We start from the raw sequence: 25,692 nt of genomic DNA on the forward strand, positions 1-25,692 counted from the left end.
GTCCTCAGCCCTCATTAACCGGTCTCTGCTGTCAGTTAGCAACAAATCAGCTCCCAGTGTGAGCCTCCCGTGGGCTGTGGAGAGCCAGGATTAATTGAAGTGAGCCCCTTTCACGTTTGCAGTTGGCAAACGACGCGGGAGAAGGCTCGGGAAGGGACAGAGCAGCTGACCTGGGATTGTGCTTCCCCTGATCCTCATCCTCCCTGTCTTTTACAGGAGGGACGAGCAAATCGCTTGTTCAAGGAGCAGATTTTGGCTTTATGTGTCTTGCAATTGGAGATATCTTAGGAAATCTTTGGAAATAACCTGATTTTCCTCCTGTTTTAGACAGAGAGGAATCCCTGTGGGAAAGGGGCGATTCTTCTCCCTCAGATCCAGTGCTACATCCACAACTCCTGATTTCCAGCCTTTCGGAGTGAGTTTAGGGAGGAATCAGTATTCTTTCATTTGATATTTTTCAATATTTCCCCCCCAGTATTCCCTTTTCTTTCCACCTACTTCCATCCCCACCTGATTCACACAGAGCTTTGTGCGAGGAAAGCTCTGCCGAGGTCCAGGATTTTATTTCTTCTCAAGTGAAGGGAATCGCTTGAAGTAAGGCTGGAAAAGATGTTTGGGTTGGAAGAGATCCCGAAGATCATCCAATTCCAACCCCCTGCCATGGGCAGGGCCACCTTCCACTAGCCCAGGTTGCTCCAGGCCCCATCCAACCAGGCCTTGGACTCTTCCAGAGATGGACCAGCACAGCTTCTCTGGACACCCTCTAAAATTTCTTTTTCTATGATCATAGTTTATTTTTATCCCATTTTCTATAAACCAGCCTCTTTCCTGCCTTTTCCTTTGATAGCTCCTGTTTCACCGCTGTTCTGAGCCATAATTGTTATTTTTTTTCCCAAACAATTGAGTGGATTCCTGTGATTAGGCTTTATTTTCTCAGATCTGGCTGCTGTTCCTGATGGTGGTGTATGAAGCTTAATTAATACCAGCTGGTTTTCCTAAACGAGGCAAACAAAGGCAGAGAGGAGTAAAAAGACTTGAGAAAGACCAAGCAGTGTTTTAAATGTTTGGGATTTTTTTTTTTTCTATTCCCCAAATATTCCAGTGCCAAGAGCTGTACAGATCAGAGGGTTTGTAATTAGGCAGAAACTCTTTCCAGCTCACACACACACACACACACACACACACTCTTACTCTGCTATTTTTTTTCCCACTTTTAAAAGGTCAAAAAAGCTACAGAAAGCCAATTTTATTGGTAATTATTGCTTTTTTATATATTAAAATTTTATATGTTTAATTATTTTTATTATTTGTATATATAAAAGTAGGTTTCTTTAGCTCAGAGAAGTTGTGGCTGGCCCATCCCTGGAAGCGTTCAAGGCCTGGCTTGGAGCAAACTGGTCTAGTGGGAGGTGTCCCTGCCCATGGCAGGGGGGTGGAGTGAGATGGGCTTTGAGGTTCCTTCCAACCCAAACCATTTTAGGGTTCTCTGATTCTTGATTTCAGATCCAAACTCCATTTTCTGTGTCACTGCTGATCCCTTTTGGTTCTGACTCAGTGCTATGACATCGGACTCAAACTTCAGTGTGAGGTCAGAAGGGACTCTTGGGGCTGCCATGAAACGATTGAAAATTAAATCAGACAAGCCACTCTCTGGTCTCTGGGTTGCCACTGGTGCTCAGACCTTCAAATTGGTGACTGGGGGTGTTGACCCAGGGGTTGCCTCACCTGGAGCCCGTGGGGATGAGTCCTTGGGTTCCTCACAGCATCTCACAGCGGCTCCATCAGCGCTGTCGTCCTGAAATCAGACCTTTATCCCTCAGTTTTTCGATTTCCATGATCGTGGCTTCGACTTCTGCCAAGAGCAGCTCCAAACCTTGCTCCTTGTGATACTGGAGACCTTGTGCCAGCTCTCTGAGGAGTCTCCTCTCTCCTGCCAGCTCTGTTTGGACACGTTTCCACATCTCCCCGTATGTTGTCGCTCAGCTCTGTGCTCAGGTGTCACCTCCTTGTCCATCTGTTGTCCACTCCACGTACCCTGGAGGTGCCACGTGCATCCCTGCTGCTGGCATTGGGCTTTCCTGATGACAGGATGGGCTCTAATTAGACCATGGGAAACCTGGCAGGGACACAGAGTGTGTTTTATTTATGTAGGTGTAAGTTAACCAGGAAACATCTCGTGACAGCCAAGGTTTAGGTTGGATCTGAGAAAAAAGTTCTTCCCCCAGAGGGTGTTGGGCACCCAGGCTCCCCAGGGCAGTGGGCACAGCCCCAAGGCTGCCAGAGCTCCAGGAGGGTTTGGCTGATCCTCTGGGGCACAGGGTGGGACTCTTGGGCTGGGCCTGTGCAGGGCTGAGGGTTGGGCTGGATGGTCCTTGGGGGTCCCTTCCAGCTCAGCTTATTCTGGGATTCCCCTTTAGTCAGGGCTTCAGTTCTCCCCCAGTGAAAGGGGAAGCAAAACCATGTGTGTGAGATCAGACACCGCTGATGTGAGGGGATGGTGGGATTTGCCCCAATTCCCAAGCTCCCTCCTTCCCCTTTCAAACACACCAGGGTTTGTAACTTCTAACAATGTTTTTATTAAGTCCAAGTTTGGGATTTGTGGTCTTGTCAGCACAGAGACAAATAAATATGTTGTTCTCACTTAGCAACCTGAGCTAAATTCTGACAAAAGTAGGTGTTTTGTCTTCTTTTGTGTAAGAGAGAGAGAGAGATGAAGTGTCAGTAACCATGACTGCCAGCCAGGCTGGATGCTTTGCATTGATCTCCACACTTAAAATGTACCTGCTCAGCACTTGGATGCTTCTTTTTGTCTTACATTACTGGGTAACCTTGCCTTAAAAAAATCAGGTGATTAATGCCATTAACAACTTTGGTTTGTCAGCTCCTATAATGACTCACCTTGGAGTCACTGCTGGTGGGACAGGAGGGTGTTTAAAGCACCTGTTCACAGGTAGACCCAGGTCTTTTCATTTTAGACGTGCCTCCTTGCTTCCTGATCCTAAATCCTGACTCTGGACAAGGCAGTGGAGGTGGGGAACTGATGCCAGTGGGATCAGTTTACTGATGCTCTGGGTTATTGCAGGGTGCACACCCAGTGCTTTCACAAACTGAAAGTTTATGGGGTTAAACTCGAATTTCTATAAAACCAAACTGGGTGAAAACTGGAGAAAAACGGGGCAGTTTCAGATTCCTGGTCTGGTTTGCTGAGGTGTCCTGTGTCTGGAGCTCCAGGAACAGTTGAGGGAGCTGGGGGGGCTCAGCCTGAAGAAAAGGAGGCTCAAGGGGGACCTTCTGGCTCTGCAACTCCCTGACAGGAGAGGGGAGCTGGGGAGGGATCGGGCTCTGCTCCCAGGGAACAAGGGACAGGAGGAGAGGGAATGGCCCCAGGTTACTCCAGGGGAGGTTTGGGTTGGACATCAAGAAGAATTTCTTCATGGAAAGGGTTGTCAGGCATTGGAAGGGGCTGCCCAGGGTAGTGGTGGAGTCCCCACCCCTAGAGGGGTTTAAAATCCCTGTGGATGTGGCATTTGGGGACATGGGTCAGTGGTGGCCTTGGCAGTGCTGGGGGATGGTTGGACTCATTTGATCTGGGAGGACTTTTCCAACCTAAACGATTCTATGATTCCATGATACTTTTTTTTCTTGGAAAATTGCAAGGGAAACACTGTCCCTGCTAGTCTGGAGCTTTGTACAGATCAGTTTTAGGACCCTTGACACTCTTGATCTTGGTTTGTGGGTTTGGGTGTGTTTTCATCCGATAAGCAGCTGCAGCAGTTGAGTTGTTGCTTCTGGACAGATGGACATGGCAAAAGTGATATTTTTAAACAAGTTGGATTTTTCTGTCCCCCCCTAAAAAAAAAAAAATATCAACATTTTGCAAAATCTAGGGGGGTTTTGCTGGAAAACATCCCTTACAACCCAAGACATTCACGACCACATAGGATTTCAGCCAAAATATCTGATTTCTCCTCAGGAAGCTGAGAGGTGAAGACTCTTCGAGCACAGGATTATCTCTGGAAAATAATATTAGTGTTGCAGTGGTTGGGTCACAGTTGGCTTTGGCATTACCTGCCCTTGGAGCCCTGAGTCCCACAGCTCAGCTTTAATCCAGAATCCCAGGATATGCAGAGCTGGAAGGGATCCACAAGGATCATGGAGTCCAACTCTTGGCCCTGCACAGGACCATCCCCAGGAGTCACATCCAGGTGATGCCTGAGGGTCTCTGACCAAAGCTAGAAGGAGAATCGAAGAAGTTTAATTAGAGTTGGACTGGTTCATTACACTTATAAAATTAATGAACAATAAAAGAACAGGATCTTGATGGGGTTTTTTTTCCCCGTGTGAGGAAGGACAGGAGCTGTTGGACCGATTCAGCCTGGTAGGGAGGGCATCCCTGCTCTGGGTCAGCTCCTGTGCCATCAGTTCCTCAATCCATGGACTGTTCCTCCTTCCCTGCTCCCTTTGCACACTGAACTCGCACACACACACAATTTTTCCCTCTCCTCCGTAGGTGGAGGTGCCCCTGTGGATTTTTCTAATCCCAGCTCCTTCTTCCCGATAATTGTCTGTGAGGCTGCATTGACAGGCTGTGAATGTGGTGTGAGGCCCATAATCAGCCTGTGAGACAGCACAGGAGGCCACCCACTGCCCTCAGGACTGTCCCTCACTTAGGGCGGGCAAGGAACCTTTGGAAGCCGGAGGAAGTCGGTGCAAAGCAGGGTGAGGGGTGGGAGAGGATGGAGCGTGGCCTGCAGCCTCCACGGAGGTGAACTGGGCAGCCAGGGGCAGGAGGAAAATCACAGTGGGCTGGGGTGATAAACTCCTGCTTGCTGCTTTTAAATGGCTCTAAAATCTGAATCAAAACTCTCCTGTTCCTGCTCCTCTTCTCTGTGGATTCACAGATGCTGTGTTCAGGCACCAGAAGAGACTGGCTGGATCATTCAGACTGGAAAGCCAGCTTGGAAATTTCTCCATTGATCCCATAAATCACTGGAGCTGTAGCAGCCATTTCCCATCCTGCCTCTGGATTTAGAATTACATGGCAAGCACCAGGTCCTTGCCAACTCCATCCCTGGAAGTGTCCAAGACCAGGTTGGATGGGGCTTGGAGCAGCCTGGGCTAGTAGAAGGTGGCCCTGCCCATGGCAGAGGAGTGGAATCAGATGGTCTTTAAGGTCCCTTCTTACCCAAACTGTTCTGTAATTCTTTGAGTGCTGCCTCCCTAGCTCCATGTGCTTCTCTGCAGCATTTTCTCTCTTGTTCCATTGGTGTTTCTTTGTTTCCAGCAAAGTTATTCTCATCGATGCCGTTTCCCTCTGCCCCTGCCCAGCCCCACAACACCCAGGTGTGGTGCAGGGCCCAGGTTCATGGAAAACTTGATATTGAGGCAACAATCTCTTGTTTCAGGCGTGGATCCATCCCACTGTCTTCCTTTCTCCATCATCTTCCAAACCAAGTTTGTCTCATTTCCAGTATGAATCCCCTGTTTTCCTGCTCCTGCCTCTCCTGCAATCTTGCTTCTTTCTCGAGACTACACCGTTTTTTCCCATGGAAAAATCCACTTGGGGATTGTTGTGGTCATCCCTTCTTCCAGTCATCTTGGGTGTGACATTTCCTCCTTTCCACGCTCTTGGTCCTCTCTAACTTCCTTCTCCACACGGATCCTTATTGCTTTTCCCTTCCCTTAGACTCCTCCATTCTGTTCTCCTTGCCTTGGTAAAGCTCCAGTTGGGAAACAGCCCAGTTTTCCATCTCTCCCAGCCTCTTCACCTCCCAGCCCTAATGAATGAGTTTTTTCCTTCCTTCTCCTAATGCTCTTTTCTTCAGCTTGGCTGTTTGGGACTCATCAGATGCAATTAGTGTTCGAATCCAGCAATCTGGTGATTGGAGGGATGAAGGAAAAGCTTCTTTGGAGCCAATCCCTCCTTCCAAGTGGACTTCCCAGGTCACTTGGAGCAGCTGGCTCCAACTGCAGTGGTCAGGGTTGTCCCAAAGCTGAATCCCTAAAATCAGTGGTGGTTTCCCCAGCAGAGTTAACAAAGTGTGGAGAGCTGCTCAGTGACACTTCGGTGGTGTCACCTGCCAACCAATGTCCACCTTGCTCCCTGAACTCTTAATATTCCTATATTTTATAAAAATTCCCTCTCAAAATGAAGTGAAATAACTTCCTGGGTTTTTTGAATGTATTTACTGCACTAGAACTGGTTTAAGAGGTTCAGGGTTAGACCTTTAGCAAATGGTTTGGTCCTTGCCAACTTCAGGCATTCAAAAGCCCCATCTCTCGGGCTTCAAAAATCTTAATTAAAGGAGGGGGGGGGGAATCAGGGATTTTTTTTATAAAATTCCTGATTTAAAACTTGTGTCGTGGTGGACGTGAGGTGGGAAGTTTTTGAGAGAAGCAGGAAAAGAAAAGGAAGCAGAAGTGTTGGTCTGTGTGATGGTATTTGGTGGTACCAGTTTCAAGGTGGGGCGACATCACAAACATTGTCCTTCTGCTGAGATAATGTTGTTGATGCTGAAAACAAACCCTGGTGACAAAATAAATAGCAGGAATTCTTGAGGAAGAGGGATGAAGGAAAGGCAGAGTGGTGCCCAGAGGCACAACAGAGCCCTGAGTAAGGTTTCTCTCCCGTCGACGGTGTTTGGTCCTGGTTTCGTGTTGCGGGATTTTAGGAACTGTTGTGTAATGTATCCCTGTGTCCAGCTTCCCCTGGATTTTTGGGATGCTCCATCAGCCAGATCAAGGAAGTGCTCTGGAGGAAAAAACCTCAACAAACCAGGCAATTTGAAAAAGCTGGATTTGTCCTCTAATCCAGGTCACAGCGTAGGAATATGTGGATGACTCCCCATCCCTGGAAGTGTCCAAGACCAGGCTGGATGGGGCTTGGAGCAACCTGGGCTTGTGGAAGTTGTTCCATGGCAGGAGGTGGATCTGGATGATCTTTAAGGTCCCTTCCAATCCAAACCATTCCATGATTCTATGAATATCCCAATCCAGTACTGCACTGAAACCAGTGGGAGAAGAATGAAAACCCTTCAAAAAGCTCATTTCTCTGTGCTGAGCTGCAAAGGGAGCCCATAGGATAAGAGGAAGCAGCCTTAAGTTGCACCAGGAGAGGCTGAGATTGGATATTAGGAAGAATTCCTTCACCAAAAGGGTTGTCAAGCACTGGCTGCCCAGGACAGTGTTGGAGTCACCATTCCTGAAGGGATTTAAAAGCCCTGTGGATGTGGCACTTGGGGACATGGGTCAGTGGTGGCCTCGGCAGCGCTGGGGAATGGTTGGACTGGATGATCTCAGAGGTCTTTTCCAACCCGAATGATTCTGTGATTCTGCCACATTTGGTGGGATGAGTCCCAGTGGACTCTGTGATCCATGTGCTGGAGATCCCAGATCTACACCAGTGCTGTAGATCCCAGATCAGGGACAGGCTGTAGGAAGGGTGAGGATCACAATAATAATCCTGCAGTTGATTTTCAGTGATGAATTTGCCTCAACAGTGTTCTTTGGCAGCCCCATGTGAATAAACTCATTAACCTCTCCTTGCTAATGGCCCTTTTCCTTAGAGGAAGCTGAGGTTGAGGAGTTCTTGCTCATTGTCAGATGCTCTCTGTGACCTGTTTGCCCTCATCCCACACTTCCTGACCCACAGAAAAGAGCCAACCTCACAGATTGGCTAAAGCAATTTCCAAACTGCAGAAAACAAAACCCTCATTAATTCCCTCTATCCAGTCCTTGTGTTGGGAATTTGGGAGATTGGATTTAAATCTATAGCAACATTTAATGTCATGTTCCCAGCAGGGTGGTGACTGTAAGTGGGGAAGCGACTTCATCACGTTGAATCTAAAAGTAAAATGCTTTTGTTAGCGGTGGCCTCACAGTGGTGCCTCTCCCAGACTCATCTTTGCTCTTTCAAAAGCTTCTGCTCTTCCACTTCATGGTCAAATCCCTCCATCAAACCTTCAAGCAGAGGCTGCAAACCCAACAAAATTCATCACTGAGGCAGATTAACCATATCCAGGCTGTAAATGCCCAAATCCACGGGGCAAGAGCAGCAAAGCCAGGCTTAAAAGCGTCTTATTCTTCAAGCCACACGTCTTGGGCTGCTTTACAGTTTCTGGAAGCATTGAGATTTTGAAAATGCACATCCCGACACTTGGAAAAATGTAGGAAAAAATGAATTCAGTCATTTTTGAAGGGGGGAGAAGATCAAGACAAACCCCTCCTTGTTGCCCAGACTAACAAGCACCACCATTAGAGTCGTGTTGGCCAAGGACAGGAGGAAGGACTCCTGCTTGGGGTCATGGTGAAAGCCTTGGAGAAAGGCTCTGGAAATACTTCACAGGGTTTGAAAACCAGCACTTTGCTTATGCAGGGCTTACCCAGCAGTTGTTCTTCTCAACATCTTCCTCTCAGCCTCCGAAAAGTCGGGATGCGCTGCGGATTCATGTATAATGTAGCAGCTCACAAAATATGTTCTCCCCTGCTTTGCTTTTCGTCTTAAAACCCCCCAAATCACTATTTTCTGGCAGCTTTTTGGCTTTGGCTGATTTTTTTTTTTCTTTTTTTTAAATTTTGCTGCGTTTTTGGCTGAAAACTCTTTGGCCACACGTTGCTGAAGACTCACATTTCCAGCCCAAAATTCCCATCTTGGGGCTGTTGGGTTTTGTTCGTGCATTTGGGGTTCGGGGTGTTTTTGGGGAGGAAAAAGAGCAGATATTGTGAGGGAGAGTAATTTGAAGTAATTTGAAGAGAGAAGTCATTCCCCATGAACAAGTTTGTTTAATTTTTAACCCCGTTTCTGCTTGAAACCAATTTTGATGGAGGTTTTCCAAACTATCACTATTATCAACCTGAGGCTTATGAGGCAGCAACGCTCCTCTTTGCTGCTTATAGTAACATCTGAATTACATAGGTCCATGAAAAACTATGGAGAGCATTAATCAAGGGTTGGAGGAGGCAACAAAAACTGATCCGTGGTTATAATAAACTTTATAGCCCAAAGGTTTTTATTGGAGTGGGGTGGTGTAGTTTGCACAGACCCTGGAGAAGGAATTAATTGAGTTGGGCCACCACCACCACTGATATTTGGGGTTTCCCCAGCCAAGTGAGGGTTCCCAGCATCAAGGATTTCGTGCTGGATGTGGAAAATGCTGGTGAACTGGGTAAAAATGGAGCTGAGGGATTTCCAGAAGGACTCAAAGGTGTTCAGTGGTTTCTCGCTTGTCTTTTAGTTGGAAAGGGTTTAATCCCAATGGTTGGGTCCAATCCTTAATTTAAACCCAGCAGTTTAGTTCAATCCTTAATTTAAACCCAATAGTTGGGTCCAATCCTTAATTTAAACCCAGCAGTTGAGTTCAATTCTTAATTTAAACCCAGTGGTTGGGTCCAGTCCAACAGCTGGGTTCAGCTTTTCATTTAAACCCAACACTTGGGTTCAACTCTTCCTTTAAGCCCAGCACTTGGGTTCAATCCTTCATTTAAACCCAATGGTTGGGTTCAACCCAATGGTTGGGTTCAACCCAATGGTTGTGTCCAAAATTTCCTAAAAACTCAACGGTTGGGTTCAACCCTTCATATAAACCAAATAGTTGGGTTCAATCCTTAATTTAAACCCAATGGTTGGGTCCAATCCCTAATTTAAACCCAGTGGTAGGATTCAATCCAACAGTTGAGTTCAGCAGTACATATAAACCCAACACTTGGGTTCAACCCTTCATTTAAGCCCAGCAGTTGGGTTCAACCCTCTCTGTAAACCAAACAGTTGGCATCAACCCTTCATTGAAGCTCAACAGTTGGATTTAACCCTTTGTTGGATAAGGGGTTGAACCCAACACAGCGAAACCCCGCAGCGTGTGTGGGGTTTGGTTCTCAAACGCTTCTGTGTGGGGTGAGACCCCAAAGTGTCTGCAAGCTGTGACATCTACCCTGCTCCTTGTAATCAACTGCCTCTGCATCTCTGGTTTGTTTTTTTTTTTCCATTCCAAGGTGGGCCTTAATGTTCTGATTCAGAGAGCAAACAAGTTTACCCCGGCCACTCGTCTCCTGATCCAGAGGTTTGTGCCGTTCCCTGCTGTCGGTAAGAAATAACACCTTTCCTTTATGTTCAAAGTGTTGGCTGTAAACCTGCTGGTGGCCAAAAGCCACTGGGATGGACACCTAATTCCTGCCTTCCTGCTCGTGGCCCCTCAGTGGTGGGTCCCTGAGTTGGTGCAGACAGTGGTGGGATGGTGCAAAACAGTATTCTGGCAGGAAAATGGTGCCAAGCTGCCGGTGGGGGCAGCTCATGAGGCTTTTCAGCTGCACTTTCCACTCTCAAGCAGCTTAAAAAATGACCAGTGTTGGCTGGTCCTTGTCCATTCAAATCTGAGGGCATTTAATTTGCGAGATCTGGTTTGAATCACGTCAAGTCAGATCCTCAAATAAGCGGTGGCACTGTGGTTGTTTTACAATAAAATGCAATTAAATGGTTCTACTCTGAATATACAGATTTGTGAGAGCCACTGATTAAAAACAGACTGAAGTGTGTGAAGAATTAAGGCTTTTTGGAGCATATTAGCAGCATTTTGTTGACTGTTTGCTGAGTGAGGGAAGGGACAGACTGGACTCAGCTTTTGCTGGAGCCTCTGGTAACAACCTTGAGCAAATGATGAGTTATTTTAGCCATGAAAAATCACCAGTGGCTTTAGGGAAACTTTTATTTATAAAGATGGTGCAAAAATTGCCCAAGAATGGGGGAAATTATTAAACAAAAGGGGGTTTTGCTCTCTGTTCCAGGTCCCTTTTCAGCCATTTAATGCAGAACTTTCCTAGAAGCTTTTCCCTTTGCTGTGCAAGTGCCAAGTCCTCGGAGCTTCACTTGAGGATGCTCAACCCCTTTACCTGAGCCCCTTTAACTGTTACTTTCTGGTCCTGCTGCTCCTTTTTTAATATTGACATGCTTACCCTGACCCTCCAGACTTCAGTTCCTGAGTAACTGGGGTTTCTTTCCCCCCTTTTCTTCCAGAAAAACAGCTGCTTGCTCTGTCTGCAGAGCAAGGGGTGATGGGGATTGTGGTCTGGGTGTCACACTCCATCTTATTCCCGAGCCCTTTCCTTGTACACAGAGGATCTGTTGACATTATTATTATGATTTTCCTGGAATATATTTTAGAGGGTTTCAGTTTTCCCTGGGTTTTTATAACCAGGAGGGCACTTGGGGTGAGTCCAAGCCCCGGGAGGCAGCTCCAAGGCGGGGTTTGAGTCAAAGACACACACACAGGGAATCTTTGCTGCCGGGTTGATCTATTTTCATCCCAAGGTGTGAGGAGGAAGAGGTTACGTTTGTGTTGGCATTGATTGAGGACCCATAATTAATTTGTTTAGCCTGCAATTAATTCTCCAGCTCCTATTTTATTTGTGTACCGTCATGCTTCGTTATGTGCCAGGACATCAGGAGTCCTCCCACTAATTGCTGTTTGGTGGTTCAGAAAGCTGTGAGTTATTGGTTTCCAGACCTGGACAAACTGTTTAATTAAGGCTCGTCTTCCAATTACTTTTGAACCACCAGCCCCCAGCAAAAAAAGGCAGAATTTCTCTTTTTCTACGTGAAAAGACAGCTCTTGCTCCCAAAAAAAAAAAAACGTGAGGATGTGGCACTCAGGGACATGGGTTAGTGGTGGACCTGGGGGAATGGTTGGACTTGATGATCTCAGAGGTCTTTTCCAAACTTAATGATCCCGGGATTCTATGAAACCACTCCCACTAAGCAGTTTTTCCTTGCTTCCCTCTCCCATTGATCTCTAGCTGTGGTTGATAACAGCTGGAAAACTGGAGGGATGCCCCAAAACTTTCTGGTCTCTCATCCCGAGTTATCCCAGGAGATGGAGCCTTGGGGAAGGGCAGCTGCTGTCTGGGTGGAAGGGAACAAGATTCCCAGCAGAGGTGTTCATAAAGGCTCCAAAAAGCTTTGGGCAGGCACTGGGAAAGCTGATCTGGGGGTCTTGGTGCCCTCAGAGACACCCTGCATGGTGTGTGTGTCTTCTCTGGGTGGTGGAACAGTTATCTTTGCACCATAAAATAACCCATATGTGCAGAAGTTCTACCTGTAGGACATAAAGTGGTGCCAGGAGGGTGGGCCATGCCCTCACCCTCCTCCAAAGTTAGTTTGTAGTAGCCGAAAATCACATGTTTTTTCCTAAAAAAAACCCTCCCCAGTCCCAGGGGATGGATCCAGGAAACCAATCCAGGTGGAGCAGCTCGTGGAGATGGCCAAGGTTTTGCAGAGCCAGTGGCTGCCCTGGTGTAAAAGGGGTTTTTGGGGTTGATGTTGGCCACCCTGGAGCATCATCTGGTGAAGGTGTTCTCCATGGAAAGAAAAGGAAAAGGGAAGGAGTATGTTGGAGCTGTGTTCTGCACAGCTGAATTTGAGCAAGGAGGGGCTTGGTCCTTTCTCAGGGATGAGGTGGGGAAGGATATCAATGCCCAGGGTTATTGCAAGGAACCCAATTTCCCCTCTTCTTCCCAAGAACTGGGTGTGAAGAGCTGCCACCGAGGTAAGGGGCGTCACTGGAGGTGTTCTTGGCTAAAAATCCCACAGAAAATCCCAAAAGTTGCATCCCAAAACCTACTCTGAAGGATGTTAAAGCTGTAGAAAGATATTTATTACAGGGATGGGAAAGGGATGAAGGATTTTGTCTCCCTGAGCTTTTGTTTTAGTGTGTGTGTGTGGTTAAAATTGTTACATGTGTTTAGGTGGCACACAAGGATGTGTTTAATGTGTGGAGAGCACCTTGGTATAGAAAATATATATGTAAACATATAAAAGTGGCTTGTTTTGGTGTCTGAACCCCATTTCCAGTACATTGCAGAGTGTTTTCACAGCAGTGGTTTCCAGGCTTTATCACCACAATTCCTTCCCAAATTCTGAAAAATCAATTTTTTTGCACAGAAATTTCTTTATTTCTCATCCCCCCCTGCATTTGAGACATCTATAAAATCCAAATTTAGCCATCATTAGCAGCATTTTCTGCTTTCTGAGAAAGCAGAGCGGGAGCAGGTCAGCGAGTTGCCTGTCTCAGACAAACGGGCTGGAATCAGGTTTTGAATTTGGGACCACCAGGTCAGTGAATCCAGAGAAGCATTTTGGGAGCTTCAGGTCTGGCCACCCCATCCTGAGTCTCACAGGAACCTTGTGCTGGTGCATCCTTGGCCAGAGCATCTCCTCTGACGTGTTTTTTTTATCCGCTCGGTTTTGATTGACAAGTAGAAGAAGGGGGCATGTGAGTGTTAAAAAAGAAAAAAAAAAAACCAACAAACAAGGTGGGGGGGAGGGGGGGCTAAACTTTCTTTAAATGAACTGCCTGTTTGCTTTTTTATCTGGGATTTTAAGGAGCTGAAGGGTTGGTAACACAGATCTTTTGATAGATGGGGAGAGCGGTCCCGTAGTTGGAATATTGAAGGGAGAGACAGAGTGTGCGTGTGTGTATGTTCCTCTCCTTCTCGAGTGTAAGGAGCATTTGTCACCACAAATCATCCTTGATTGCAGAGAGCTGTGTTCATATAGGGCTCACCCACCCACCACCCTCAAAAAATTAGACATTTGTTATATGACATGAGTTGAGATTAATTAGCGAATATTAACCCATCAAGCAGCACAGAAGCACATTTTTGGAAAGCGGTGGTACTTGCAGCAACAGCGGGTTTGGATTAGTTCTGGTCGGAAAGTTTGAGGCGAAATGTGGTGGTGGGGAGGTGCTGGAAAATGCCAGTTTATCAAAGCCTAAAGTTTTGGAGGAATTAGCAGCTTTTCCGGGGAAGAATTTAAGGAGCGGCTGAGCCCCGGAGAGAGGCTGCACCTGCAAGGGTGTTTCTCAGCCCCAAATCTTAATACATCACTTGAGGAGCAGGATTTGGGGTCATCTCAAGGCTGCAAAAGCCACAGGCTGGGCAAGGGAGGGGGTCAGAAAGGGTCCTGGACCTGCTTCCAGCTGTGCTGTGAGTGCAGGGCTGAGGCTGGGAAGTGTCAGGTGGGATAAAGAGCCGTCATCGCTCAGAAAAATATTCATAAAGCAAAGAAACGGGTCTGTAACTCCAGAAAATAAGCCCATGGAGCCATTTCCACCCCAAAATCTGTGAAATCACAGAATCATGGGATGGTTTGGGTTGGGAGGGACCTTAAAGACCATCTAGTTCCAACCCCCTGCCATGGGCAGAGACACCTTCCACTAGATTTTCCACTAGTCCTCCTGACTATTTTTCCTTATTTTCCCAGAGCAGCTGTGGCTGCCTCATCCCTGGAAGTGTCCAAGGCCAGGTTGGACAGGGCTTGGAGCAACCTGGGCTAGTGGAAGGTGTCCCTGCCCATGGCAGGGGAATGGACTAGATGGCCTTGAAAGATCCCTTCCAACCCAAACCATCCCATGGTTCTATGAAAATCCTTTATTTAAGAAGAGTGCTGGTTTGGGAAGGGCACAGTCCCACTCTGGGATGTCCCATCAGAAGAGGCAGCTGTCCCTCAGCAGTTCCTGGTTGGCCAAGCCCAACTGGCCACCCAGTTCAAGGCCCTGTTTTGACTTAGTGGGAGGAAATATCTGGTGAAGGATCACCGGGGAGAGGGTGGGAGGATGTGTGAACAGCAACACCTGGAAATGCTGGTATTTCCTTGGATCAACACATTTCTGATTGTTTTGCAAGTAAAGAAAATGATCTTGGTTATTATTCTCCTCCAAAGAATCCCAATTTTTTCTTGGGACAAGAACAACTCGCAGAAACTCCTGGGCAGATTGGTGGAAGGAAAAGAAGGAAAGCTGAAGGAGCTGCCATTGGGTGTTGACCAGGGCTAATCATCCTGCTTTTCCCATCCTCAGCCAGTGCCAATATCTGCAACGTTGTCCTGATGAGGCACACGGAGCTGGAAGAAGGAATTGACGTGCTGGACAACAACGGGAACATCGTCGGGTCTTCCAGAATTGCTGCCAAACACGTACGTGCCTGGGGTGTTCCTGGTGGGCTGGGACTCTGCTGGATTTCAGGCTCCACAAACTCCACAGGTGTAGGAATCCGTGGCTGGAAAACAGATGAGCTTTGCCCACCATTTGGAATGTTCTGGTGGACACGGGCTCGTGTCGTGCTGGTGAATTTGGGGACTGACCTTGGTGCTTTGGGGGGGCACAGACTGACATGGGAAAATCCTCTACTACCCTGATGCTTTCACAGGAACTCTTTGTGGGAACTTTTCGTCCTGTTGGATACAAAGCAAAGATAACTTACACCTTTTCCCAAATGAAGATGACTCCCTATCCCAGCTGAGCTGCTTTTTAACCCTTTCCACGTCAGAACTGCCCTAAAAGTTGCCAAGCAGAGCTTTGGGAGGGCAGCCAGATGTTTTTACCCCTCCTCCCAACACCTGGGTTGTTTTCCCTGTGACCTACCCCCGGCCATCTGCCTGGAATTTTTTCCCTTTTCATCCCTTTCCTGCCGAGTTTTGTCTCCTGAGCATCATCTGATTGTTTCCAAGTGGGCTTTAATCTGAAATGTAAAGCATGTACCCAAGCACACGCCCAGGCAGAGGAGTTAATAATATAATGCTTGGCATTTCTCTCCCTCCTTCTGTCCAAGGCTCTTAAGGCACTTCATAGACAGCAATTAATGTACAGATTTGCAGTCCTCGGCGAGAAATGGGAGCTCTCTAATATCTCTCCATATTGTTGTTTAACAGGGAGATTAAAACAATCTGTTGAAGGGCTCAGGGATACTTATTTGAGCCAGTTTTCCTCACTTATATCAACTGGCTTCGGGACCTGAGTTCCCCTCTCCATCCTGATGGTTGAGGGGAAGGCAGACAACAGGGGAAATAAATATTAAAAGGGAAGGTGCTGTAAGGGCAATGTAGGTGGGGTTTAAACTTGAAATTTGGGAGTTCTGAGAACTCCTGCTCAGCTGCCATGGAATCCTAAGGCTTCTTCCTGAACAGCTTAGTACTGGGGTTTGTCATGTGGGATTTGGCAGATCCTTCGTGGAACACCTTGCGTCTCTCTGAGGGGTTGTTGTGAGTGGAGGGTCCCGAGGAGCTCATGTGGATGTTCCTGTGACATGGAATTATGGAATGGTTTGGGTTGGAAGGGACCTTAAGGACCTTCAGTCCCACCCCCTACCATGGGCAGGGACACCTTCCACTAGCCCAGGTTGCTCCAACCTGGCCTTGGATGCTTCCAGGGATCCAGGGGCAGCCACAGCTTCTCTGCCCAACCTGGGACAGGGCCTCCCCACCCTCACAGCCAACAATTCCTTCCCAGTATCCCATCTAACCCTGTCCTCTGGCACTGGGAAGCCATTCCCTGTGTCCTGTCCCTCCATGCCTTGTCCCCAGTCCCTCTCCAGCTCTCTTGGAGCCTCTTTAGGCACTGGAAAGGGCTGGAGGGCAATTATCTGTTCCTCTGAAAGATCTTCTCTAGGTCTCAGGGTATTTTATATATCTTAAGCTGCTTTGTCCCTCCCAGTGGAGGGACAACTGGTTGGGTGCTTTCTTGGGAGAGGAGAACCCCCTGTATGTTACAATACTTCACAATAAACCACCAGTGATTAAAAACCAGGAGCAAGTCTTGGAGCAGGCACTAAGGTTCTCATTCCCCCAGCGTGGAACTGAAATCAAAACTCAGTTGAGGGAGGAATTTTTGAAGCTGCTGCCTGGCCCACAGTGAGATATTTCACCTCACCACATCTCCCAGGCAGCTGCTCTGCCCGCCTTTCTCCCTCCAGGAAGCACCAACATGTTTGTGTAGGAACGTGATGGGATGTTTGAACACCTGAAATGAAATCAGGGAAGCTCTTGGGTGCCTGTCTTTATTCTGCTGGGTCTGTGACCGAGCGTGGAGGGCAAATGGGATGTGCACAAACAGCTGCTGGCAAAGCTGAAAGTTTGTGTTGGTGCTTTCAGTCGCAGGAGCAACGCAAGAAAGACCGGCCAGGGCATTTCTGAGCCCAGCAGGTACATCCTGGGGTTTGTTTCAAGTGTCATGGATCTGTTTGTTTGTTTTCCCTTCGCAGGCACTGCTGGAAACAGCCCTGACCAGAGTGGTCCTGCCCATGCCTATACTGGTTCTACCTCCAATTATCATGTCCGTACTGGAAAAGTAAGTGTTGGGGGTGAAGGAGGGATTTGCAAGGGGAAGGGGTAAAAGATCCTCAGTGGGTGTCATTCACTGGTGTTTTATAGAATCACAGAACTGTTTGGGTTGGAAAAGCCCCCTCCAACCATCCCCCAGCACTGCCAAGGCCACCCCTGTCCCCGAGTGCCACATCCACAGGGATTTTAAATCCCTCCAGGGATGGGGACTCCACCCCTGCCCTGGGCAGCTGTGCCAGGGCTGGGCAGCCCTTTCCAGGAAGGAATTTTCCCAGTATCTGACCTAAACATCCCCTGGCACAGCTTGAGGCTGTTCCCTCTCCTCCTGTCCCTTGTTCCCTGGGAGCAGAGCCCGACCCCCTCCTGCTCCACCCTCCTGTCAGGGAGTTGTAAAGGGTGACAAGGGACAAGGTCTCTCTTCAAAGTCCACCCAAGACTTTTTTTTCTTATTAAGATTTTATTATTCCATCAGTTTGAACCACTGTCAAAGCTGTTAAAGTGTTACATTGACGTGATTATTTTAAATCATACCCTGTCCTTCAGAGGATCAGCCAAACCCTGCTGGAGCTCTGGCAGCCTTGGGGCTGTGCCCACGGCCCTGGGGAGCCTGGGCAGTGCCCAACCACCCTCTGGGGGAAGAACCTTTTCCTGAGATCCAACCTAAACCTGCCCTGGCACAGCTCCAGCCATTCCCTGAATCCTGTCCCTGCTCACACAGAGCAGAGGTTGCCCCTCCTCTACCCCTCTGGAGAAGCTGCAGACCCCAATGAATGTCCCCTCAGTCTCCTCTTCTGCAGCTGAGCAACCCAAGTGGCCTCAGCTGTTCCTCAAAGAAGAATAAATGTTTCATATACTCAGCAGAAATTTGTTTTCCATCACTATTTAAGCCGTTATCTCTCCTGGCAGATGTGTCTGTGGAGCAGCAGTGCCTGGACAGGGGGAAGGAGAGGGCAGGGTTATTATTTCACGCCCAGTTATCACGGAATCATGGAATGGTTTGGGTTGGAAGGGACCTTAAAGACCACCCAGTTCCAACAGGGACACCTTCCACTATCCCAGGTTGCTCAGTTGTCTCACAGCAGAGGTTTTAATAGCTAAAAACCCAAATTTCCCTGTCCATCAGCCTTTCTCCCACCATGCTTTCCAACATTTCCTTCATCCCAGGGATTCTGTGAGCCTGTTTGGAGCCGCTGGGTGCTTGTGGCTCCCGCGGACACCCATCAGCGGCTCATTAGGTGTGAACGATCCGTGGGGTGGGATGGGGATCCCCTTCCCGGCCTCTGGAGACCGATTATCCCACTGAAAGATGGGGATGCTAAAGGACTTGCTGCCTTTGTCCCAACTGGAGGCTCTCCTTAAACAAATCTGTTGTTAGTGGCTCGGGTGACAGAGTAAATAACAATTAGTACGATTAGGGAGTGACCCAGACCTTCGGTGAGCTTTGTTTATCCTCGTGGAATCACCCTCGGGCGGTTTTCTCTCCTTAGCAGAAGGGTCGGGGCTCCTTCTGTAAATTCGGAGGCTGATTTTGGAACATGTAAATTTAAAAATATAGATACAGGCTGGTACCCCTCCAGCACCCAGAGCTTCTCACCAGTATTAATTTCTCCCCTGGCCTGCGGGTGAGGAGAAACAAGGCAACAAACCCTGTTTTGGGAACTGTAAATTCAGGTTTTTCGGCTCTTTTTGCCCAAAATATGCTGTTTTCCTCTCCTTTTTAAAAGAACTGTGGTGATTCCCTTCATCAGGGCACAGTCTTGGCAACATTTTCTGCAAACCAGAGTTGGGAGACGTTTTCTGGAGACACACAGGGATGAGGAGTAGATTCCAGCCCCTCCTGATTTTGTGCAAAACATCGGATTTTCAATTCATTCTCCTCCTTGGCAAAATCTCTTTCCTGCCCCGAGGCCCTTTGTCACCCACAGGGTCCCCCAGGCCATGATCCAGCAGCAGGATCTGCTGGGAAGGTGCTCAGGAGTGACCATTCCTTCTCCTGGAGGAGGTTCCTCTGGAGTACCTTACTCAGGGCTTACTCAAAGTCATAAGAACTGAGGTTCCCATCTAACCACCCAAAAAAGAGCCACATGAAGGACAAACCATTTTATGGCTTCAGAGGATCTTTGCTATTCTGGTTATCAACAGACAAAACCCTTTATATGCAAAAATACTGTAGAAAACTGGTCCCTGAGTTGTTAAATCATTGTCTCTGAGAGGGAACACTGAGGGACCATCCTGGGTCTTCCTAAGCATCCACAAGGTTAAGTAAAACTGAGAGTAAAATTTCACCTGGCACAAAATAAAAACCGAGAGGAAAATTTGCTTTGTGCTTGGGAGCAAAATAAAACTAATAATGACATTTTTTTGTACTCGGGGGTCTCCTAAATTCCTGTATTGGTACAAGAGTTTTACTAAATGCACCCATGCTCTGGGCAAACCTTATCAAAACTGGTTTTTATCTGTGGACACGCAGGAGGTTCTCCTCCAAAAAAATCCTCATTTTAACTAATAGAAAGACTTAATTCGGGTTTGGGAGAGAATATTTTCCTTCCCAATGCAGCTCGGTGGATATAAAAATATCTGGGCACTGCTTTTGCCTGCCTGAATTCTCCCCAGAGCTTCGTGCCTCCTGTTTGATTTTCCATCAAATATCTTTGGATTCCTGGAAGGCTGAGAGTGAGAAACAGCAGGGATAGGGAGTGGGGTGTGGTTTGGACATGCTGGTGGAGGTGGTGGTGTCCCTGGAAGACATGGCAGCACCTTTGGGACGTGGAGAACATCCCTGTCCACCCCTGAGGGATTCACAGTGCAGGTGTTGCCTCACAGATCTTTAAGGACACAGTCAGAGGTAAAACCTCATTTTGGGAACAAAAACGACTTGGAGCATTTGAGGAAAAGTTTAACTTTTTGAATTGAGTGGGATTTGAGTTCGACCAGGGCGTTTTCCATGGGAATGACATCCAGGCCTGCATTATCCATGTGTTTATAGGAATCCTTACAGTGTCTATAAAGGAGAAAGGAGAGTGTGATGGCTCATTATTTGGAGGCTGGAGAGCTGGAATCAGAAGTCTCAATCTGGATCCTCCCAAGCCATTTGCATTTGGGATTGTGGGGAAGGATGGGAGCGATTCTCCCGCCTTGCCTTGGAGCCTGGCTGGACATGGGTGACCTGCTGGGGGGGAGTCTCACCCCTCCAGGAACCTTCTTTGTGCTCCCAGCAGGGGTTTTCAGATTCCTGGAAAACTCCCTCCCTCCTTTTCCCCTCGGCATTCAAAAAGTTTATTTTAAGTGGCCAGTTCCTGGTCGCCGTCTTTCCACTTGGATCCAGGTCTTTCCTCTCTCTCAGCCATCTCTCCATCTGCATGTTTTAACTCCCCCAGCTGCCTCTCTCGTCTCTTGTGCCATTTTTTTCAGCTCTCTTGGCTCCTCTCATCTCTTTGCCTGCTGTGTATTTTAACTCCCAGGGCCGCCTTCTCTGCTCTCCAAGGAATTCAATGTTACCTCCCACTGCCGAGCTCCACAGCGCTCCATTCTTCCCCCCATGTTTCATGCATTTCCTGCTGCTTGGACGCTCTGTGGAAGCAGTTAACATATAGAATCAATGTTTATTTTGAGCCTGCATATGCCATGCAGGGAACACGGTGTCAGTTATTTTGTGCAGATGTATTCTCATTGAAGTTTTATAAATAATATCCCCGTTGGCAGCTCTTAATGGGGAAAAACAGCGGCTCCGCGGCACCGGCGAGGTGGAGGCGACTCGTCTTTGGGATGGGGCTGACAGTGGGAATTCATTAGTGCCCCCGTGTCACAGGGATGTGGGGACAGCTGCATGAAGTCGGACTTCTCATCCCTGTGTCCCGTGAATCCTTTTGTCTGGTTGTCACGACGAAATTCGGGAAGTGGAGCGGTTTTCTCCCGGCCGTCATCCCAGACTTTTCCGGTAGTCTTTGTCCAGCTTCCCGCTCCTTCCAGACTTAAAGCCCATCCTGCAGCTGGTCTGTGCACAGACACTCCAGGTCTGTGGGACTGCAGCCTCAGGTGCACCTGTAGGCCGAGTTCTGAGGTGGGAGAGCCCGAATTTTTGGCTGGTGGAGAAGCTCAGTCCGTCATCAACATCTGCTGTGGCCACTTTGAGTGATCTTTGAGTGGAGATTGAAGGACATGAGCTCTTCTTACCTCCTTATCCTAAAGCCTCTTCTCTACCTCACAGGGTGACCTGGTGGGGGGATTCTCACCCCTCCAGGAACCTTCTCTGTGCTCCCAGCAGGGGTTTTCAGATTCCTGGAAAACTCCCTCCCTCCTTTTCCCTTCAGCATTCAAAAAGTTTATTTTAAGTGGCCAGTTAAGAAGACCTTCTTGGAAGGTCTGAAGAGCAGCAGAAGGTCCAAGAGCTCGGGTATGTTAGGCTGGACTAGAGGAGGCCCTGGAACTGTCTGTGCAGTGTTGGTGGAAGAGAGACAAAGCTGGAATTGTTGGCAATGGGCAGGAGCTGAGAGAGAAACAGGGAGCAGAACAGTTGTGCCCACAAAAGAGGAGCATTTCTACTCTTTTCTTCATCTCCAGATCATCCTGATCTTGTGGCAGAGCTGCCAGAGCATCCTCAGGCGGCAGCTGCCAGGGTTGTTTTCCTGTAAGGCTCAGAAAATTAGGATGCTCTCAGGCTGGATCAACATTCCAGAGCTGCTCTGGCTTAGCTAAGTCAGCCTAACCACAAAAAATAGATTTTCTTGGGGGACAACCAGTGCTCAGCCCACAGTTTTGTGTTGCTGGAAGGGCATTTTCTTCAGCTTAAACTGTGTTTTTCACTTCAGAAACGTGCATGAGGCAGGAGGCCCTCTTGGCCTTCATTTTCTTGACTTTTCCCTGGAGATATCCTCCTTTTGACAGCGTGTGCAGGATGTTTCCCAAAGGTGCTTTTCCTCCAAAGTCTCTCCGTCCAGCTAAACCCTCGCTGAAGTTTGTTGTGACTCAACAGCTGCCAGCAGTGACACCTTAAACTGCTGTGGCTGTTTCCAGAGTAAACATTGAAACTGCTCCTCTAATTATGTCAATCAAGCTCAAAAATCCCCCAACCTCACTCGCTCTGCATCTGCTGTGTCCTCTGGAGGGGGCACCGGGGCTGGAGCCAAGAGCAGGAGATGCTCCGTGGTGAGGCCAGTGGTGGCCTGGCTGGGTGGGACAGCAGAGCTACTGGTCACTGGGAGAGCTCAGATTTCCCCAAATGACCCAAAATCACAGAATCAGAGAATGTGCTGAGCTGGAAGGGACACACAGGGATCACCCAGTCCAACCCTCAGCCCTGCACAGGCCCAGCCCCAAGAGTCCCCCCCTGTGCCCCAGAGGATCAGCCAAACCCTCCTGGAGCTCTGGCAGCCTTGGGGCTGTGCCCACTGCCCTGGGGAGCCTGGGCAGTGCCCAACCACCCTCTGGGGGAAGAACCTTTTGCTGAGATCCAACCTGAGCCTGCCCTGGCACAGCTCCAGCCATTCCCTGGGTGCTATCAAAACGAGTGAGGAAAGGTCAGGAACACCCCGTGCAGAGACCTGATGGGCTCTGGGAGGGTCTCAGCAGAACTGGGGTAGTTTGAGGTAGGACAACCACCCCAAACTTTGTTGGCACATCAAAGACGGGCCGTTTTGAACCCTGGGCTCTGAGGAATCTGGGATACCTTGGGATACCCTGAGCTCCAGCCTCCAGCTCTTCCCGTACCCCGCGGCGTCCCCGGCGTCTCGCGATGTCTGCATTAGCTTTGAACCTGTTTATACCAAACCCTCCCCAAACCCCAGAGAATCTGTCAGCTGGGAGGCTTTGGTTGACTCCTGTCATATTTAGTTTAGCATCTGACACCTCCTCCTAGACAAATACAGCTCTGGTTCACTGAACCCGATAACTCCTTTTTAGTACAGCGACTGACTTCCATATGGAATAAATTACAGTACCTCCTGAAAAACGCCAGAGGCAGCTGCCAAATTATGCAAAATTTAAACCACTAATGAACAATGTGATGAAAGTTGAATGAAGGTGTATTTACAAGATCTACAACACACTGTCTCAGCGGAGCAGATGTACTGTCTGTACAAGCATGTGAGTGTGTGTGTGTGTGTGTGTGTGTGTGTCTGTACCTACGGACACCCATGAATATTCCAGTGGGATCCGTGAGGTCTCTCTGCTTTAGGTGGATCCGTGTAGATTCCCGGTGTGTTCCTGCCTTTTTAATGTCTCCCAGGTAAAATTTGTTGTAAAGGCAGATCGCAGAAAGAAGAGGCATTAGGGTGGTTTGAAGGGGGCAAAGAAATGGATCTTTAGGGAAAAAGAGAGAGGAGGAGGGAATTGTGGCAAAAATGCCAGTTCTTTGCTGTCCAGAGGTCCATGTGGAAACATGGATCACTTGTTTGTGAGGGACACAAACCATGGGTGCCAAGAATTTGGCTTCTAGTTGGGAACAATAAGATATGCATACTAAAGGAGGCTTAAAGAAGGCTGGAGAGGGACTTTGGACAAGGGATGGAGGGACAGGACAACAGGGAGTGGTTTCCCAGTGGCAGAGGGCAGGGTTAGATGGGATACTGGAAGAGGCCATGGCAGAGGTTGTCCAGAGAAGCTGTGGCTCCCTCTGGATCCCTGGAAGTGTCCAAGGCCAGATTGGACAGGGCTTGGAGCAACCTTGACTAGTGGAAGGTGTCCCTGCCCATGGCAGGGGGTGGGACTGGATGGTCTTTAAGGTCCCTTCCAACCCAAACCATTCCATGATTCTATTGTTTTCCTGCAGCTTTCCAACCCTGGACCTTCTCCTGGTGCAAACTTCTCAATCCCACGTTGTCTAATCTGAGCAGCAAAGTTTAGTTCTCCACACCCTGGTTGCTCCTGACCTGTGTGTGTGGTGACAGTCCCTAAAACCACTCTTCTTGTGCCAAAACAGCTTCAATTCTTCTGCAGAATTACTGGTAGGGGAAGAGGATATTTGCTCTTGTGAATACATTAGGCTGCTGCTTCTGCTTTTTGAATATCTCTGGAGATGTTCAGGAGTTCAAGTTTTAATATCTCTGGAAATACTCAAAAGCCATCTGGACACAATCCTGAGTATTGTGCTCCAGGGAAATCTGCTCGAGCAGGGAGGTGGGACTGGATGACCTCCAGTGGTCCCTTCCAACCCTACTCACCCTGGGATTCTTTAGGCTTCAGAAGATGCCAAAGTTGGGCTGTCAGGGGGATCTGAAGGTCCAGATCTCCACCTGCCTGATCCAGCCCTTTGGCAGAGCACACAGGACAGCACTGTAAACTAAACCTCCCTTCCACAAACAGATATTAGTTTTATTTATTTTTAATCTGTGCTAATCCTCTGCAATTAAACGCTTTGGAACCATCCAGCGGGGGGTTAATGGGTGAAAAGAGGGGTTTGGATTGCAGTTGACAGCCTCCAAAATGCAATATTTAACTTCATATCCTTCCCAGATCTGTACTGGGAGCAGAGATCCCCGGGGACAGAAGAAAAGTGGACCTCTTGACTAATTATGAGTCATTTATTCTGAACCGCACAAATTTTAGAATCCGAGTCCCAATTAAGACATTGCACTACATGTGTTAATTAGCCCGCTCTCCTTTTTTACATCAAGCCATAACTCTTCTTAATTAGGAGGTCGGCCCTTGTGATTTGAACTGGCCTGAGCTGGAAGCACCCCTGGAAGTCACACCTGGGGGGCTGGACCGGGGATCATTTTAAATTGGTTGGGTTTTCACTTGGGTGATTATGAGGTGCCCAGCAGGGCAGTAATTACAGAGGGTGCGGCTTCCAAATTAAGATGTCAGAGGTGGTGTGAGCGGCGATGTCTTGGTTTTAAACTGTGCTCCGGGGAGGCTCGAGGGATGCTGGTCCTCTGATTGTCTCAGCGAGGGCTCTCATGGATCACAACAGCTTGAGCAGGAGGATAAATCAGTTCCAGGAGCTACCCCTCTGCATCCCAGGGATAATCACAGCTTATCGATGGCAGGTCTTGAATGGTGTGGTTGTTAGCGTGGAACAAGGTTTTCCTGCTTTCCTCGCTCGGCCAAAATCCTTCTGGGCTTCTATGAGAGAATTTTAGATTAAGATTGTGCTCTGTGCAACAAAAAGAAGCGAAATATTGGAGAACAGAAGCTTGGCTTTCACAGCACAAATTGATAGGATCAACTCCGTCTCGATGGCTTATTAGCGAGGAGCTGAGATATCGGAGGAGTTAAAGCTCTGGATCGTGTTTTCCCTCCCCGCTTCCCCCAAACCTTCTCGAGATGGGAGACAGTTTTCAGCAAGCAGCGCTAGCAAAGGGCGAGGAGTCTGAGTGTTCAGACACACAGACAACGTGGAGCAGGGTAACGAGTTCCCACACATCAGCTGCTCCCTCGGAATCCGTCAGGTGCGTGTTTGGAGCCGGCGCCGAGCGCGGAGAAGACGGGGGGTGGGGGGAACCTCTGATCCCCCTGCGGCTGCACGGGGAGATGGGGCTGCAAAACCCCATCAGGTGTGTGCCCTGAAGTGGGAAGGAGTGCCTGGAAACCCTGTGAGTGGTGCACGTTGGGTTGGGAATGCTTGTTAAACCCCAGTGGTCACCACGGAG

At 48.4% G+C, this 25,692-nt stretch overlaps 1 protein-coding gene across 1 annotated transcript in view; it reads left to right on the forward strand.

Moving 5' to 3' along the window:
* The window catches only part of SFXN5 (sideroflexin 5), a 60,029-nt gene that overhangs the window by 13,441 nt on the left and 20,896 nt on the right, over window positions 1-25,692 (forward strand). The window contains exons 7-9 of the mRNA XM_029963730.1: window positions 9,988-10,078; window positions 14,847-14,962; window positions 17,026-17,111. Coding sequence (XP_029819590.1) covers window positions 9,988-10,078; window positions 14,847-14,962; window positions 17,026-17,111 — 293 coding nt within the window. The remainder of the gene's footprint in view (window positions 1-9,987; window positions 10,079-14,846; window positions 14,963-17,025; window positions 17,112-25,692) is intronic.

Source organism: Manacus vitellinus, unplaced genomic scaffold, assembly GCF_001715985.3.
Source record: "Manacus vitellinus isolate BGI_N305 unplaced genomic scaffold, ASM171598v3 scaffold_61_pilon, whole genome shotgun sequence".
NCBI lineage: Eukaryota > Metazoa > Chordata > Aves > Passeriformes > Pipridae > Manacus > Manacus vitellinus.